Here is an 18,320-nt window from a genome sequence, read left to right as displayed (position 1 = left end):
GGTGGGCGACATGATTATTGTGCAAGTGTTTGTCTGCTGCATCTCCTCTTCCTGACCAAAGCCCTGCAGGCATAAACAAGAGACAAAACACAGACATGAGAGGGGCTGCTGTTGTGGCGACGGCTGACGTGTGTAGGAGAGAGCTGTTAATAACAAAGCAATAAAGTCAAGATATTTAATGTTAATGGTATTATAATGATATAATTTGTACCAACATCATGATTCTTTCTCATCGGGTCATCTTGACATGCTGCTGCAAGATTATATAATAATGACTTTGACTCTTAACCACCATAGTTTGTCATTAATCAGCTCAATAGCTATTCTGGTCACAGGTACCTTTTGTTTGTAGTATAGCTTCATACAGTTATACATTTCTAAAAGGCCACAAATAAAATTAAAATAACATAACACTATCAAGACAATTAAATGTTAGATGGGAGTCATGCATTATTTCAAGGTAAGCAATAGTATTTGCTTGTATCAAATACAATGAGAAAATACCACTTATTACAGGCTATTTCACATTTGTCACTTGAACATTACTTTGCATATGGACCAGTAAAGTATCATGTGTTGTTTTAGCCACTGTACACATTTGAAGTGACCATCAAAATTTTAGTCATGCATATACTATTCATTAATTTAGTGTAGGGTAATTTAGTGAGAAACCACTGTAACTGCAGGGAGGACATCCACTACACCAAGATACATTGAAAGCAACTAAAATAATCTTAATTGTTTTCTTACTAATTCAGATATGCTCATAAAGACTGTTATGACTGTACATTTTCCGATCAAAATACAAAGTAGACTACACAAACATTATTCCTGAGTGTAAAACCTCGACAGCAGCTGTTGCCCTGCCTCCCTTGTAAATATGTGTGGGTGGACTAATGTTGCTTCTTAAATGTTCCCTGGACTGCCCACCCACTGCCAGCTGGCACCCTGCCTCTGCCTCACATGTGCACCCTCTGGCTCCACGTTCACAAACACATGGAAATGTTTGTCAGCTGCAATGGATAGCGAGAGGGTGATTTTTGTCCAAGAACAGATCAATGATAAATAGACCACACAAAGCATCGAGTCCCTCTCTGCTTTCCCACACTACACTTGTTGAATTTAAACCAGTGATAACATAGCTATTTTATTAGTCAGGTAGTCTGTTGTTTACTCTACTCTTTAGTAACAAACACACATTTATATTGTTGGAATATTGAAGTTTTCACTATGTTTAAGTAAAGTGACTAGCCAATCCAAACCAGGATGACACCAAAAAAGAAGGGTACTTGGTCTCCAATCACGTCTAATTGTGAATGTTTCATTTACAATTAATTAGAAAAAATCTCATTACAATATACTGTATACCATACACATCGTATCATCTTGTGTCATTCTCCAGTCTGAAAAACAAAAATTGAATTCCATAATTGTGACCTAGTTATGAAAAATAATAAATTCACATTTGAATTTGACATTAAAACTGAACTTGAGAGACACTATGTGACATTTCCACATGATCATCTCTGTTATCTTTATAGTGCTCGTATACCTACATCTAATCCTTTGTCCTTTGTCATTAACAGCGTCTTATTCTTCACACATAGTAATATTTCATTTTTGATTAATCTAATGCAGTGTCACACATACAATTATACCTTGAGCTTGGGTTTGACCCAATTCCCACTGCCAGAATGCCAGTTATTTTGAGACACTCTCTACTGCAGTGTAATGTTGCAAAACTCATGTGCGGTGACAAGGTGAAGGCTAAAGGCTGACCTTTAGCTCTGAACTCCTGACATTGCATTAAAATGTATGGGTCAGATGAGGCTCCTCATGCACATGACATGACTATTATGAAACCTGATGCTTAAAGAGGAAGACTTGTGCAAACCACATTTTCAGTTCCTTAAAAGGTCTAGTTTAACACATTTGCATCAGCATATCAAAATTAACGGCATTCAATTTGGCATCTTTTAACTAGATTCTGGCAGAGGTGTGGACTTGCACCTCGTGACTCGTGTCTGAGGTAAATCATTATTTGATCACTTGAGACTTGACTTAGGACTCGACTTGGCCTTGAATGTCAGTGACAATATTATCACTTTGACCAAAATTATAATGTAGCCTCATGTCTAATGTTCCATCAAGTGGGGTTCATCCATTGGCTATACTACTGCTACTTGACTTTTTCTAACCTATTCGCCAACTAATTTTTGATTGAGCCACGTTTACTGGCCATAGATTATAAAAGCTTTGAAAGAAAGATAACTTAAGGTAATTAAATAGGCGTGTATTTGCCATGCAGCTTATATTTACCTCATGCACCTGTTGCCTGGTGACACAGTCCACTTGAACTTCCTGCTGACACAATAAAGCATCTCATTGATAAAAGAAACCAGATAGCGTCGAACATTATTCCATTACAGCAGTGCACTGACTGTTTACACTAGGCTGGATCGTTTCAATCCGGACGTGCGCATTCACAAAGTGTCGGGGTCGCGGCGATATTTACAGAGACAACAACATGGCACGTAACGGTGGACTGGTGAGACGGGAGTCGGTGGAAACAGAGATGCGGAAGAGCGAGCTAAACACAAAAACCTTCGTGTACACAAAGAAAAGAGGTTACGATGTCGTCCGCAACCCCAATTTCAACAAGGTAAGTTTGATTCCCTTCATTACGCAAGTTTGACATACTTTTTATTTGTTTTGAATGGCTAGCCTTCAACGCTAGCTGCGGCTGCGTTTAAAGAGACTGGGAAAACGTTGTACTTTTGAGGTATAGTGAAATAAAATTGCGTTTATTGTGTATTGTTTTGTCAATTAATAGTAGCATAGCTTATATCTACAGTGTGGGTTACTTTGTTATCAGTAGGACACAGGCTATATAATAAGACATTGCATCTTTTACGCTATGTCCAAACTTTGAAAGAAACTTGAACGCAGCATTAGTCAGAGGGTTTGGGTATCAGCTGTAAGCAATGTTATATTTAGATTTAAAGCGATCAAATGTTTCTTTAAAGTTGTTTACCAGTCTTTATTACTTGTTGTAGGCTATTGTATAATTGCTGTAACAATTTGCAATACAATGAAGCTAGTTGTTTGAGGCAATGGCTAAACATGTGACAAGGCAGCTGAGAGATTCTTGTCGATTGAGCCTTTTACATGTGATTTGTAATTGTCATTTGTTCAGTTTTTCAGCGTTTTGTATAGATTGCACACCCTGTGAATAAGTCTTGACTAATAATTGCAGAGTCATGAATTACAGAGTGATGTGCAACTTCCTGAAGGTCCAAGCTGGTTATCAAACTGTGGGCCTGTTGTCTCTGATGGAGAATATAGCTGTGGTTTAGCAGTCATAAGGGCTGCAAAGTTTATTTTTGATAAGTCAACTAGTCAAACAACTACTTTTTAAAAATGTAACAAAATAAACGATGAACTGGCTTCTAAGGAATATGTTAGAATAAAGTGTTCTATTGATACAAATCTGAATTTATTCCTGTTGGGCATACAGATTTATTACAATTTTGTTTTTAAAAGGTATTTTTAGAGAATGTCAGACTCAAATTTTAGAAATAAGCCCCCTACCTGCCTCATATTACCACCCCGCTCCTCTGTGACTCATCTTTTGGCAGCGCACACTTTGCTCGCCACTGACTTCACTATGCACTGTGCTCAGGGCCTAGCTCCACTAAACAGTGATATACACAAACTCCAGAGAGTCGACTGGTTGGTTTGACAAACCGTTTGTCAAGAGCCAAGTTGTTGTTATTTTAATAATAATAATGCATTGATTATTTTATGAGCGTTTGTTGTGAAAAATGTTTTTATATAGTCACCCTGCTAGACTGGGTAAAGTCGGTCTGCTCCAGGGCAGCTGTGGCTACAGTAATAGCTTATCACATGCATTGTGAAGCGTCTTTGGGTGTCCTGAAAAGGCTATATAAGCTGTATGCAATATTATCATTATGGTATTTATTATTTGTTGTAGGCCAATGTTAGACCTGCTTTCGGCCAGTGTATTGCTTTGTTTTGATCTGGTGACTTTGTTGTTAGTCCCAGGATGACGTTTGGTCTCAGCATGGCAGTGAAACAAGCTCCGATTCCAAATGCTTACCTCATCATTTTTATTTCCCACAGTACAGTATATTTAACAAAAGAGCGTGTGACACTGTACTGCATTCAGTATTTCCAGTGTTTTCTCTTGAATGTGTGGTTGAACTCGTGGCCCTCTTAGGTCAAAAGGCCAGTCCACACACACCTCTGTCCGTGGTCCTGACTGACTATCAAAACAACCGACCCATTTCAGCTGATGTATATGTCAAGTGTCCCCTACAAGCAGAGTGCCTCAGTCTGAAGGCTCTTTGTCAAAGTCAGACTAAATTTAGACCCTGAATATTTGCTCTTGCCCCCTGAGCTATTTTTTCTGTCCTGTGGTAGCCATGGGGAAACAAGAATGAAAACAACTCTCTCTAGCCAATGCAAAAGCTGATCTGAGTCTGCATGGTTTTCAATATAAATATTGAGTACCACAGCACTCTGAAATGTGTGTTATTATACACTATTGTAGAAGGCTGAACATGTCTTTCCTTTTGCTGCCCCGATGTCACCCTCATGAAATGTTGAAATGTTGAGTCTTTATGGTTGTTTTAGCCCAACGCGTGTTGAAATGATAAATGACCACAGGCGATGCGGCTGGTGTATGGCCTGGTATCAGCACTGATAAGACGAACAGTTTGGTTCAAACTGTGTCCCAGCAGGACTCAAAGGGGGACAGAGACTGATACAGAGGCAGTTGTTGGACAGCCAATGACCCCACAAGGATCTACTTAACACACCATTGTTTTTACAGCTTGGGTCGAGAAAAGTTAGAGACATTCGGCAAATTGCCAAGGCCAGTAAGGGAACCCACGACGCAGAGGTTAAAGACAACGCCGTAAACCACTACGCTACACTCATTATTTAATTGTTATGCTGCAAAAGCAATGCTTGAGTAATAATTTTAAGTAATTGAATAAGTACCAATTCAAGAACCCAGTGAATAAATCAATTGTGATACAGAGTGGTAAAGAGTTGTATGGGCCATCACAAAAATGGCTTTATCAGTTTGTGGACTTCTCGATTTGAAGTTGTTTTACTCGAGGAAAGGAATCATTTTGATCCAAAATCGTATTCGGTTTACCGACAGTCGTCGTGTGTTCTCTGCCGAAACAAATTGGGCCGCTGCCTATAGCACATTTTTGTGGTGTCCAACACTTAGCAGCTGAAAGTAAGCCACATCCTCTGTCCATTAGGTTTGGCTGTCTTATACTTGCTTTCACTTTCCCTGTTGGCCCACCCCTTAAATATGTGCCATGTTTCTGGTTATTTTGTGGGAGGGATGAATATAGTTTGACAAAATACACTCTGCAACGTTTCTTGAGTAGTACTTGCATTGCCTTCTCCTTAGCGGCACCTCAGTTTCAAGTTACATGTACCCTAATTAAATCTAGATATTTATGTTGCTCTAGTGTGAGGTTTTAAGTTAATCTCATATGAACCAATTCTACCACTCCCCTTAAACTGAGAGGATGTCTGTTAGTGGTAGAGGTCAATCAGGAGGCCATTACCCTAAGCCTGCTTTAGTAAACTGTTTGTTTACATCTCAATTTACACTTTTGGCTCTCAATAGGCCCAGTGTACGGCGGGCTTCATAAGGACGGCTGCATTGGTTGACCCAAATTCATGTAGTGGCTGGTCGACAGCTAATGATATTGAACATGTTTTAAGGTCAGTGTGTGTGACTACTACAACAGTTTGTTTTTATTTGTGCTTATTGGGGCTTCAAAAAGATCAGCCGAAACCAGCAAGTGTGTCTTTTGTTGGGAATCCATATAATCCCACCATTAGCATTTTGAATTGTTGTGGAAAATTGGCTTGTGACGGACATAATGTAGGCTATATATTTAGCTGCCTTTTCCGCTATCAGCTATAGATTAAACCACATTTAAATTGTGTCATTGATCAGCTATTTGGCCCATATCATAATTTTGCTGCTATAATTTTAAACAGACTCAAACAGCTAAGCCAAAAAGTCTGAATGTCAGAATACATTAATGAGAGCCTACACCAGAGTAACCTTTTTAGGGGTTTGAGCTTGAGCAGAACAAACATTGCTTGTGTTGATCTCAATATGTGGCTGTCTATAATCAGCTTGTCCTTCTCTTAAGCCAAAATGACTTCAAACTCAAACACTTTGCCAGAGAGAAAAGGTTTCTTATGCACCTCGCAGAACCATCCACTGTCGCGTCTATGCATGAACCGGACCAAGGAAATTGGAGTAGAAGATAGGAAATGACTGCTAAAGCGTGTTGGGGGCTCACACAAGCAGGCGTCTGTGGTTGGACTTGTGGTGTATTGTTGGCCCCCCTGTGATTTGACTGAGCCCTGGGGATGAGGTGTGTTTACCTCGCTCAGCAGGCCCACTACACCTCCAAAATGGAGCCAATCTCAGCACAACCTGCTAATTGAAGCAGAGGGATGCAAGTGCTAAAAGCTGGCTGTCCTCACATCTAGAGGTCACGATATCCTGTTAATCTCTCCGCCCCCAAACTCATACTCAGGTACACAATGGCACAAATACACTGCCTCTTGCGTTGCTCTCCTTTCTGAGCGTGCGGAGGTCGTACCGGATATTATAGGTGGGTTAGGGTGCAATAAAGAGCTGGAGAGGGGAGTGAGGTACAGAAAGGCCCCTCTGTGGAGGAGAGAGCGCTGGCCCGGCTCCATGCACAAACCTGTCTCTGTCTGTGCTTGATCACACGTTAATGAGGCATCTGTGCGATGGACTCTCTGACGCGGTTCCGCTGCTCAGCCTTTGAAAAACAACAACACACTCTCTACAAACACTCTTAGCATCCAATCAATTGACCTGCTGTCACTGATAAAAGGAATGAGGCTTGCAACGAATGCTCCCAGGATTTTTTTTTAGTAGTCGTTTTACAGTAACTTTGAAACGGTATCGTTTCGGATTATTATTATTTTTTTTCCATTGCCATGCACTAAATGGCTTATATGCTTATATATTTGTGAATTGATTTTTACTCCAAATGCTATTCGTTTTGGCTTAGGCATCTTTTTATCACTGTCTTTTGTGTCACTAATACAGGTTGACCCCAGATAAATACAATGTGTTCTCTCAGGTCATAGCATTGTAGTTTGGGAAACAAATAACCCACATTTCTGACATGACTGTGAGGATGCAATGATAACAACTCTGCCGGTAATACTTTACAACTGGAAGTCATTGTCCTCCACTAGATTCACTCTGGTTTGGCCCGAACATAAGAGTCTTCCTATTTATTTGAACTGAAACTGAGCTGAACAAACACATGTCAAGAAATAATTCATCTTTGATTTGATTTCAATTTGGTGTATGACTTCACTAATCTAATTCATGACATGCACAGAGCTTGTTTCACACAGAATAAGGACTATTCTGTACACTTGCATCCTTCTGATACTAAGCACTCAAAATAAACTTCCAGCAAGTTCAGTTTCCCCACAATTGTACATAAAATAAATTAATGTTTACAGGATTAGGGATCTGTTTTTTAAAATTACAACAAACATATAGTAATTAACGCGCTTCTAGGAAAAATGAAATAATGGCCTGCATGGTTCAAATGTTGTTTAAAGTCCCCATGTAATTGTGTTCACTTGTCTTGAGTTAAACCAAACTCCAAAAGCAGCACAAATGTGTATCTGTTCTAATGTGGAGCAGCTGCACTTGCCAATGTCCTTTTTAGGTGACCCACAAAGTTTGAGCGCATCGGGTGTGGCCAGGTGTCAGACTTCCTCGTCAGTAACCACCCACGAACATGAGCTGCACCGTGGACTGAAGAATGCATGTTGGACTGTAAAAATAAGAACCGTGAAAAAAAACACCTCAATTAAAAACACGTAACTCGAGCTGTCTTTTTTGAACAACAGAAATTCCATTAGATAGTGAGGAGTCTCGTCCCAAACATCCCACCAAGTCTCCCCTCTGCCGAGCCTCAATGCCACTTTTGTTTGGAGTGCTGGTGGTCTTGTCGTCAGAGCATTTTAGGCTAGAATTTCAGTTCGGTGGTCCACAAGATAGTCCAGGTGATGAACAAATGCTCCTGGTTAGGGAGATGTTTTTTGCTGCTACACTATAAAATGATTGACAGGGTTTATGACGGTTCAATGCAGGAGCCTTAAAAGGGGCTACACAAGAGTAAGAGGGCTTAGTGTGGTAGGATTAGTACATCTTTCAGAGACACATTTTTCACATTGTACAAGTCCGTTGAAGTTGCAGTTAAACTACTCCTATTGTTCAAAAGTCTTTAAATGTTTATTTTTTTTAAAAAGCTTTTCATGTTTTTTCAGCGTCAGAATTAAAGGATATTCTCCTCCAGCAGTCGTGAGGTTTTGGCTCAGATCATGCTTTTAACTTTGGCATGGTTATTTTTTATCTGTTGCAGTTGGCTTTATCTCTTTTTCAAGTTTTGTCGTAGTCAAGCCAAGAGATAAGCTGAAAGATGGAATATTTCTGTTGCCAGGAAAGTCCAGAATGATATCTCTTTGTATTTTCAGAATCAATCAAAATACAACTCTGAGTAATGATAATGGAACACCATTCTAATATAGAGGAGCTATAGCTGTCTTTTTTGTGTGTGTTTGTTTCGTCTCACCACTGTGATTATTCTGCCCCGCCCACTTTAGCCTCTTTTTGCCACAGATTGACACTTCCGTTGTAATAGCGCGAGCGGGAATTCCGTTCCCTTAAGTGGAGAACAAGGGAAAAGTCTTATCGCTAAAATATGCTATAAAGTAGATTAATTTGTGCAAAATGTTCAATTTTCATGTGACTAACAAGTCAACAAAGCACAGATTCCTTGGGAGGCCCGAAAACGTCTTTTGTCTGTGTAGAACTTGTTTTCATTTCGAGGTCGGTAGCTAATACAACCTGACGGAGGATTGCGTTGGATGGCGGCGTTCAGGGGGACTTGCGTAATAAGGTGAATAGACTGGTGATCTGTTAGAAAACTAGTGGCGGAACTCTGCTCTGGAAAGTTGTGAAATGCTCTTTTAAACTAATTGCGGTGAATGTGAAATAATCTGGATGCTAGGAATTGGATATAAAAGAGAGGAATAGGTTTGGACCACTGCAAACAGTTTAAAATGAACTAGTTATTTTTTTTTACGAGACTAAAAATCAGGTACAGCACCTCTAAAAGCTTATAAAGTCGATTTAACAAAATATGTCCGTTATAAATATTTACTTTGAAGCTGTCCTACAATTACTGACCTTTACTAAGTACTACTTCTCTTTTACACTTCTGCTTATATCTCTCTGGACTTTGCCAGTTTTCCCAGCAGCACTCTGGCTCCTGGGGGACCTGCTGGCTGCATGAAAAGCCTGCCTCAGGGGGATCTTCGTTTGAAGAGCTCCTGCCTGTCCCCTGCCTCCGCCCTCTGCCCTCCCTGAGTCAACAACAGCGCGGTTTTTAAGGCTCTTTGACTAACAAGTGTGTCTGTACATTCACAGGTTGACACCTCCTGATTTGAAGAGAGCGGCGTTTGCATATTTGCTTAGGATGAGGAATTTAAGAAGCTCTCTTTGGTGGCTTCAAAGCTTGCTTCAAAGTGGCGGTGTGAGACTGATATACATTCAATAATAATATCTTACTCCTCAAGTGGTAAAGATAGATTATAGTTGAAGCATCATTGCCTTTATATTTTAATCTTGATCATTTTGAGCAGAATTACTCTATTAGATTTATCATAGATGATAATCAATACTAATAGTACTAATACAACTAGCAATACCAATCGATACTAAAACAGGTATCAAAACTAGATACTTAATTGAATAAGTATATTGATACATAATTAATTCGAAAAAAACATCTAAAATAGGAGATATTTTTTACATTTCATGAATATTTTTTGTCTTGGTCTATAAAGGAATGATTCTAAAAAACACTTCACCCAATTGTTGTTTAAATCCATCTCACAAACATCAGCTTCTCTCAGTCTTCTCTCAGCACAGCTCTTTTTTCCAGGTTTGCGATTGATGAAATAAATGCAATAAATAAATACATGGAAAAAAGGTTATTATAAGAGCGAGACAGCATGCAACAAATTTGTATTGAGAATCGAGTCCTTTTCTTAGTATTAAAATCGAGTTTGAAGTTTTAATGTATGGGGTCCGACAAGACTACAACAAAATAAATCCCAAGCCTTCGGCGGATGTCTTTTTCTGCTCTTTTCTGTTCTGGCCTTTTCACCAAAGCGACCATAATTTCAGCACTTTACATTATTCCGTGTTCCTCTCATAACATTAAACTCTCCTAATGGACCGTCATGATGAGAGGCACTTAGCTCATTGATTTCGACATCTGCTGCAATTTACATCAAACAAACTGTGATAAGACTTAAGGGTTTTTTTTTTATCACAAAAGTTCTTGTCTCCATGAAGACTTAGCCTGGAAAGGGCTTAAACTTGTTACTGCAAGACAAGCAGATAACATCTACAGGCCATGTTATGGGTTAGATCTTTGGAGAGGCGGGCCTGCTCACAGTAAGAATTCTTGTTTTTCAAGGCATAGCCATGAAGAAACTCTCGTTACATCTGCCATTTAATATGATGCTAAATTTCTAATGATCACATGATCCCTTTGGGTGGAGTCTGCATGGCCTCTCGTGTTTCTGTGGGTTCTCTCCAGGTTCTCCGGTTTTCTCTTACTGTCCAAACACCTGTATGTGTTCGGTAAATTCGCAACTATTGTTTGGTAAATTCCCCCTTGAGAGTGAATGGGTGAATCCCTACTAAGGCCCAAAGTCATAGGGATAGGCTCCATCACCCATGACGACAGGAAAAGTGGTAGAAAATCAATGAATGAATGAATGAATGAATGCCAAATGCTTGACTGTACAACACTCCACACAAGCATGGAAACAAGTAAGGGAGTATTAATTTAGCAGTTCAAATGTAAGTATTTCTCGTATGTTAACGTGCATCAAATTGCAATACTTTCCAGTTTGCTATATTTTACTGATTCACTTTCCTGAAATCAGTTTCAGTGGTATTTGGCCCTCTAAACTAAATTTCATGACCAAAATGCTAGCAGGGTTGCTGGCCGCAGGGCCCATTTGTTGCGAGGAAATGAATGGGAAAAGCTGCGTCAGGCTGCAGGCTCCTGACAAGAGCGGGACAGGGGCTGATGTGTGCTCTTTCTCTTCCTCCTGAGAGGAAGAGATGGATTTAAAGGGCTTTATCTGCAGGGCAATCCTCCTGAACCCTGTTGTACGCTGCCATTTTAGCAGGAAACAGATGCTCTTTAGAGAGAAGAGCTGTCGGATTTGAACACAATGACAACCTGTTTAACAACACTAGGCACACATACTCATATTTAAAATGACAGCTTCTTTGGCAAATATTTGTTGAACTCAATGACCTATTCTAGCATTTTATGGTTTGTACATTGATCTGATGTTAATCTGCTTGACTAATTATTAACGTGCACTTTGTATGACACTATATGTTCATAAATGAGCAGGAAATGTATTTTTTATTGAATATGTTCTTGCCCAAATGCTTTATTTGAGAGTACAGCTGTAGCATGAAAAGGTAAAGACATTTGGAAAACAGTTGAGGCCAGGAAGTAAACCCACACCACCGAGGGGACAACAACCACACATGCAATGCCTCAAACCAATGCACAACTGACAAGCACCATGTCTAACTTTTGATTATTATTTTTGTTTTTCCTCTAGTTTAACGCTGCTAAATACAGACAAATAAGAGGCAATAAAGTCTTTATAAGAGTTTGAAATTAACACAGGTCATCAATATGCGACGTGCCATTGAAAACACGGATACAATTTACACTTAACTGATACACTGTTAACAAAATAAGTTATTATATGGTTTTATTGTGTGTCAAATCATAACTAGTGTGTAATTTATATGGAGTTTGGCTCGTTTACAATATGGTTGCTAGGTATGTTGCTATGAATGAAGTGTTTGTCTTTTCACTGCAGGTGGTCTTCTCCCTCTGGCAGCTCTATTGGCCTCAGAGTGCAGTCCTGTCTGTCACAGCCCTCTTAGACATGACGGCTGTCTCTGCAGTGCTAACGCTGTGGGGAGAAAAATGAAATGGGTTTACAAAAGCAATATTGCACAGTATGGACAAAATTCAACTCGTGTGAAATTATTACAGTGGCATTGTATGGGTAGGGTTGTTCTAAACTTGATACCCTAGAGACACTAATGATACTGTATACTGTCAAAAAAGTTATTAATTTGAAGTGTTCATATAACAATAACTGACAGAATTGAAATAATACTGCATGGTAATAAAGTTTAATTTCATTTCATTCTAAAAAAAATGTATTTCCTAATACTCTTCATGTAGGATGGGGAATATGGACACAAGATAATATCTCAACATTATAACATAACTATTTTTCTTTAAAATGTTATTTGTTGTGGCATATTTTACTATTAATAATATGCCATATATTCAAATGTTGTATTTATTATGCATAAATTACTGACAGATTTTTTTTTTAAATAAACTTCAGAGGGGGAAATAAACAAAACGTGTATCTTCATAAATTAATACATACATTAATAAATAATACAATTGTTTTGTGTAGCCCCTACATATTGAATAAATTATTTTCCGTAGGCAATTCTTACCTGTTTTATATTATGAACTAAGTGACTTCATGTGGTTGAAAAGCAAAGCCATACCCAGTTCCCATGTGCGCCGTTCCTGTGTTCAGCCAATGTTGAATGAATAAATGAAACTAAAATGACATGTCTTTCCTTTTTCATGTTGGTTCGTGCAGCACTTGGCAAATTGTTGTTCTTTGAGTCGTACCAGGAGATTCATTCAGGCTGTTTTGTAATGGAATTTCCAACAGAGCGAACTTCTGGTTTGTGACTCTGGGCTGTTTCAGCATTTCCCCTAAATACTTTGGACACACTCGCTTCCAAACTCCAATTTATGCAAGCCTGGGCCTACACCTGCGGGCAGCAAGTCAAGTCCATAAATACATTTTCCCTTCACTCACTGTGCACAATTAGGAGTTTCTTGGGACAAACCTTTGTATAGGTTTGAGACTTGCGGTTTGAGCTGCACTTGCTCTGTCAAAAAGGGGGGGAGCATTGAGGTGTCAGAGAGGTGACTTGGATTAAATCATGGCATGTTGCGCACAGACCTTGTGTCAAAGGTTGGTTTGTCATTTGTTTGTTTTCTTATATTTATCCCTAATTCTAAAATATCATGATTCATGTCAGTAACAGAGGGACAGTAGTTATGAAAACACCACTGATGTACGTTCATTAGTTTCTGTTTGTTTAGTTTATACATTTATTCTGACAGATTTGGACTCAACAGATTTTGCCAAATTATTGTGTAGGTTCACAGTTAAAAATCATAACCCAACGTTCCATGAAACTAACTCCCTGACCATAGACAAAAGCCACATTTCCATAGGAGCGGTATTGCGCGGAGCGGTGTGGTCCTATGTTAATGTTACTGTTTGAGCAAAGGGATCCATACCACCCCATTCGAGGGGTCCAAAGGGGCCGTGAGAGTACTTTCTTCCCATAGAACACTTAAGCACAAGATTATTGAACAAGAACAACTTGAGTAACTTAGCAAAACAAAGCTAGCAAACGTTAGCATTAGCTGTTTCCTGTTAATAGACACACGACTCTTGCACTAAGACCCAAAATATTGTATTTCTAGTGCATAATGCATAACGCACCACAAACTGAACTGGAGAACTGGTAAACCAGTGAAGCCAGTCGAAATGTACCTAAAAGAGTATTCCATTGTATTATGTCATTTATTGAAATAAATGTGTTTTCATGGATGTAAACGTCCTGATAAGAACACTGAGTTGTGTTTTGTAAAATGCAACACTTGGAGTGTGCTTGATTAGAACATTAATGCCATTGCCCTTGAATATAAGGTACGACATTTCAGTGATGCATGATTTTGCAAATATGTGGTTTAATTTTACCATGTTTAGAAAGAAAAGTATTCTTTCTTATACCTAAATACACATGTGGTCTCCATTTGCCTATGTAATTTAAAATGATTGACAAAGCAACTGATTTGTAGCAGTTCCCAAAACAACAATTGTCTAAGATAACCACTCCTCACTTTGGTTTGTTTGTTATAGATGGCTTCTATAAAAACAAGCATTGGCAGAAACATTTTTTGAACATGTAGTAGAATGTCTGAATTGATGCGTCCCATGTCCAGTGAACAGTGCTTGAACTACTGTGAGAAATGTACTTGAGTGTCCCCATCTTGCATTTGTCAGACTATTTTTGCCAAAAAGTTGAAGTTCATGCTGAAGAAGTCCATGAAGGTCAGCTATGTTTTCATAGCAATGTGTCAGCGGGGGCCCTCCCCCACTTCTTCAGATATGATTAGTTCAGGGTCATCCAGTTCTTTTGCAAAGCCTGTCACTCATACAAAACTTGTGTAAATTACTCAGATATGATATTTCTATATCATTGTTTTTTCCCCATTAGGTCTATTTTTGTTTATTGGGTGGGCACAGTGCAAGTTAATGAACAGTAAAGAGACACATTATTAGAGGTGGCAATCTATCAAAATGTAGATAATATTGTGAATGTTCTGTTGAAGATGTGCAAATTAAAGTAGAGTATAAAAAAAGTAAAATCTGGTACTTCAACATCAACAAATACATTCAACACATTTTAGATTTGCACAATATTGTCCGCATAATGTTAACAGGATACTCAAAAAAAAAAAAAATAAGTCAATATTGCCCACCACTAAGCATTAGGTAAACATGGCCTAATTTCCATCTATTGTCACTCTCACGAACAAGATGAAAAACATTATGCACCGACCTGAGCAGGGTTCCAACCTTTGGGTTGGTGGACTACTGAGCCCCTCTTATTACTACTTCTCTTCTTTGTTCTTCTGAAAAGCTGTGAAAATACGCTCAGCCTGAGAGGTCTCTCCATGACCAGACGCCAATGCACTGATCAGTTTGTTTTTGGCTGACCCTTGCCCCACCTCCTGCTGTGGGACGCCACCTTCTTTCCCGCGTTTCTCGTTGTTTTCCTCTGGCTGTGCTGTCCACTGTTTGGCTCATCTTTGGGTTCTGATCCCAACTGTGATAACTGTGGGATGAATCTGTCATTCCACTGTGTTGTCCACCCACTTACCCTCAGCAGCTGTTTTTACAGCGTCTAGACACACAAGCCGCCTATGATCAAACTCTCTTATTGTGCTTTTCCACAGTAAGGAGTGAAGTGTGGCTCTTGGAGCATCCAGCCTGATTAAACAGGTTCAGCTCTTTGTCTTAAATCAAGTTTAGGTAATCAAGTGTATGTAATTATTCAGAATAAAGATGATTTAATTAAGAGGAGAAGGCATGCAGCATTTGTAGAAAACCAACCAATGGAGTTCATGTTTGTTAACAGAGAATCCAAGATGTTTAAATGTATTGTTTTAATCTTATGTCCTATTCTGTCTATATATGTAATGCTTCTGACAGAGGAGACAATAAAAAGAAACCTGAACATGGACTCACAATGAGAAGAGAAGGGATGACGCCGCCTTTCCTCCAGCTGGAGCTCAGCATTATCAGCACAATCCTTAGGGAACTCACCAGTTTACCTCCTTTGATGGCCTGCGTAATCTTCTGCATGACTTTGCAGTTCTCAAATGTGCTTATTGTGCATATATGGGGCTCAGAGTCATTAAGAGTGGGTTCACATCTGTCGTTATTTAGTCCTAAATTTAGACCTAGTGTAGACTTGGTTTGGTCCTGTTCTAATCCTTGTTTAATCATGGTCTAGGTTTAGTTTTGGGTTTAGTCCTGGTTTCAAACTAATTTTATTGTTGTTAATATGCAAGTCTGAACACTGCCTCAGATAGAATAGTTTTGTCATTTAAAGCAGAACAAAGTAACTCTAGCGATAGAGCTTCACTGCAGCTCCGTTGTGAGAATACTTTGTCAGAAAATAGACACAAAAGCTTCTTTTCCCCCCCTTTTCTTTATCATAACAAGACAGTATAATCACATACAAAAACATTTCACATGGCAAATCATAAAAAAGAGCCAGGGTTTCTCAGCCGAGTTGTCTTCGAGTCGATGACTGCAAATGTGGCAAAGCTGGTTTTCTACCCAAAGACAACAGGGAGCGACGATGAACACTTCAAAGGCCACGAAACTACATATTCAACCGCCACAGAGACTTATAAAGGAATTCAATAAGGTGAAAATGTTACCTAATTCTGCTTTAAAGCGAGACAAACTTAATCCCCACCCAATTACTCATTTCCCCTTTTGCTTTATTGTACTTGTTTGTATAAATTACTTGTCTACCAGAGCAGGTTGTGACATACTAGCAGTGTCAGTGAGAGCCTTGGTCTTGTCCTTGTTTGGTCAGCTGTTCTGAAGTGTGCGCTGACATCACCGGCACAAGTGAATCCAGATTAATTTGGCCCACGGTATAATACTGTGGGATGAAAACAACCACTTTAGAGGACTTTCCCACAGTTCTGCTCAAATTTAGCCTAGAATTTATGGAACTGAATCTCTGTCATCATTAGAGTAATTATCAACCCACTAAAAGTGTTTCCTTTTACATCTTAACGTTTTGTAAACCATCTTAATCAAACATTTGGTAAACCATTATTAGCACCCTTTGAAATGTCTATTATTGTTTGGCCGAATTGAAGAATTTCATCCCCTGAATCCTGGGTTGGTTTACTTAGGTGCAGTCCTGATTATAGTTTCCATTTAGTGTAAGATTGTTGCAATAATTCTGTGAAGGTGAAATAAGTTTGTGTGAAACTATTGATGTCCATATTTTAAAAGTTAGACTCTGTAATCATTTACATGATTTCATTGATAAAACGGTCATCCTCAAAGGCTTTTGTATGGAGAGAACCGTAGAGAAGTGGCCACACACGTCACATTGCCTAACATTTGAGCCCTTCCTGCAGGCCTTTGTCCTTGAGCTGGGAGATTGTGGTTTAGAGTGGCACAAAGGGGAATGGACTTGGAGTAGTGTTGAGCTCAGACGCTCTCTCTCAATAGGGCTTGTTTGGGAGTATGAGGGCATGACGCTTGGAGATGCATTTCAAACAACACCTGGGAATCCAACTGCAACCGAATTTTAGTGGGATAAGAGAAAGACAGATCACTGCCACTTCGACATATTCTTCAAGATTTAAAGTATTTTGAGAACTTTTTTACTTGAGTAAATAAAATAATAAAATAATCCTGTACATTAAAATAGTTAAATCTGTAGTCTCCTCTTGCAGCATCAGCTCAAATCCCTACTCCCATTTATACATTTAAGTAGTTTTTGTGCTGTACTTTATGTAAATGAAAGACTATGGGCATGCTGCTTTTTGAGATGTGCTAATATGAACATAAACTGCCTATTACTGGGGATGTTGTAGCACAAACAGTGTTGTAAAGAATTTAAGTTGTTGGCTTCAGAGGAGACGACTGTAATGAAGGGAGTGGCTGTGGCTCATGAAAATTGAAAGCCTGGCTGAGCACTGTTTAGTTTTCAGGCTCTCTCCCCATAGACCTTTGGTACGCACAAAATGCACTTTATCAGATTCAAAGAACTTTGATGCTGCTTGTTTGGCCATCTGGAGGACTAATTACCTGTTTCCTCTGCCCTGGGTGTTTCGGGGTGGGCATGACTGCACTCCGAGGTTAGGGGTGGCACTGCCCACTGTGCAGATTACAGATTGGGCCTGTAACCGCCACTGCTGGGACATGAGCCTGCGGGCGGCCCATGTGTTGGCACAGAGTACAGGACGTCAGATGTGGTCGAAGACATGTGGAAGCTCTCTAAGGCTTGTCCTGTCTCGTGCTGATGAGGGCTCACGGTGGGACAGGAGTGTGTATTACAGCAACCCTACATGTAAAAGCTTGAACAGAGCCAACACTGGCCCCATGAGCCGTATGGTACACTCTTGTGAGTGCTGGGTGTCAATGTGTGGCTTTCTATCTCGAGCTGTAGTTTACTGTACATAAAAGGCTGTGAACAACCGGTGTATAACAAAATGTCGTACACTCGAATACATTTGGACTTCAAGCAAGACAAACATTAACGAAAGTTACGACTGTAACTACGGTTCTATGAATCCCGGATGACCGCCAGAGGCGGTGCATAAAGCACTGGATGATCATCCTTGCGCATACACAGGTCGAGAATTAATAACAAAAAAGTCACCTTTGACCCCCCGGTGGCTCACGTGAGTCTATATAGTCACGTGACA

At 39.5% G+C, this 18,320-nt stretch overlaps 1 protein-coding gene across 1 annotated transcript in view; it reads left to right on the top strand.

Moving 5' to 3' along the window:
* The first annotated feature begins 2,439 nt into the window (after nt 1-2,439).
* me1 (malic enzyme 1, NADP(+)-dependent, cytosolic) overlaps nt 2,440-18,320 on the top strand; it is a 54,105-nt gene continuing 38,224 nt past the window's right edge. Inside the window, exon 1 of the mRNA XM_072460682.1 lies at nt 2,440-2,662. Within this exon, the coding sequence (XP_072316783.1) occupies nt 2,528-2,662 (135 nt within the window). The 5' untranslated portion in view covers nt 2,440-2,527. The remainder of the gene's footprint in view (nt 2,663-18,320) is intronic.

This window comes from Eucyclogobius newberryi, unplaced genomic scaffold (assembly GCF_026437365.1).
Source record: "Eucyclogobius newberryi isolate DKJ021-1_F unplaced genomic scaffold, fEucNew1.0.hap1 SCAF_3, whole genome shotgun sequence".
Taxonomy (NCBI): domain Eukaryota; kingdom Metazoa; phylum Chordata; class Actinopteri; order Gobiiformes; family Gobiidae; genus Eucyclogobius; species Eucyclogobius newberryi.
Note: the sequence above shows the minus strand (reverse complement) of the source record. Positions and strands in the feature narration are given on the sequence as shown.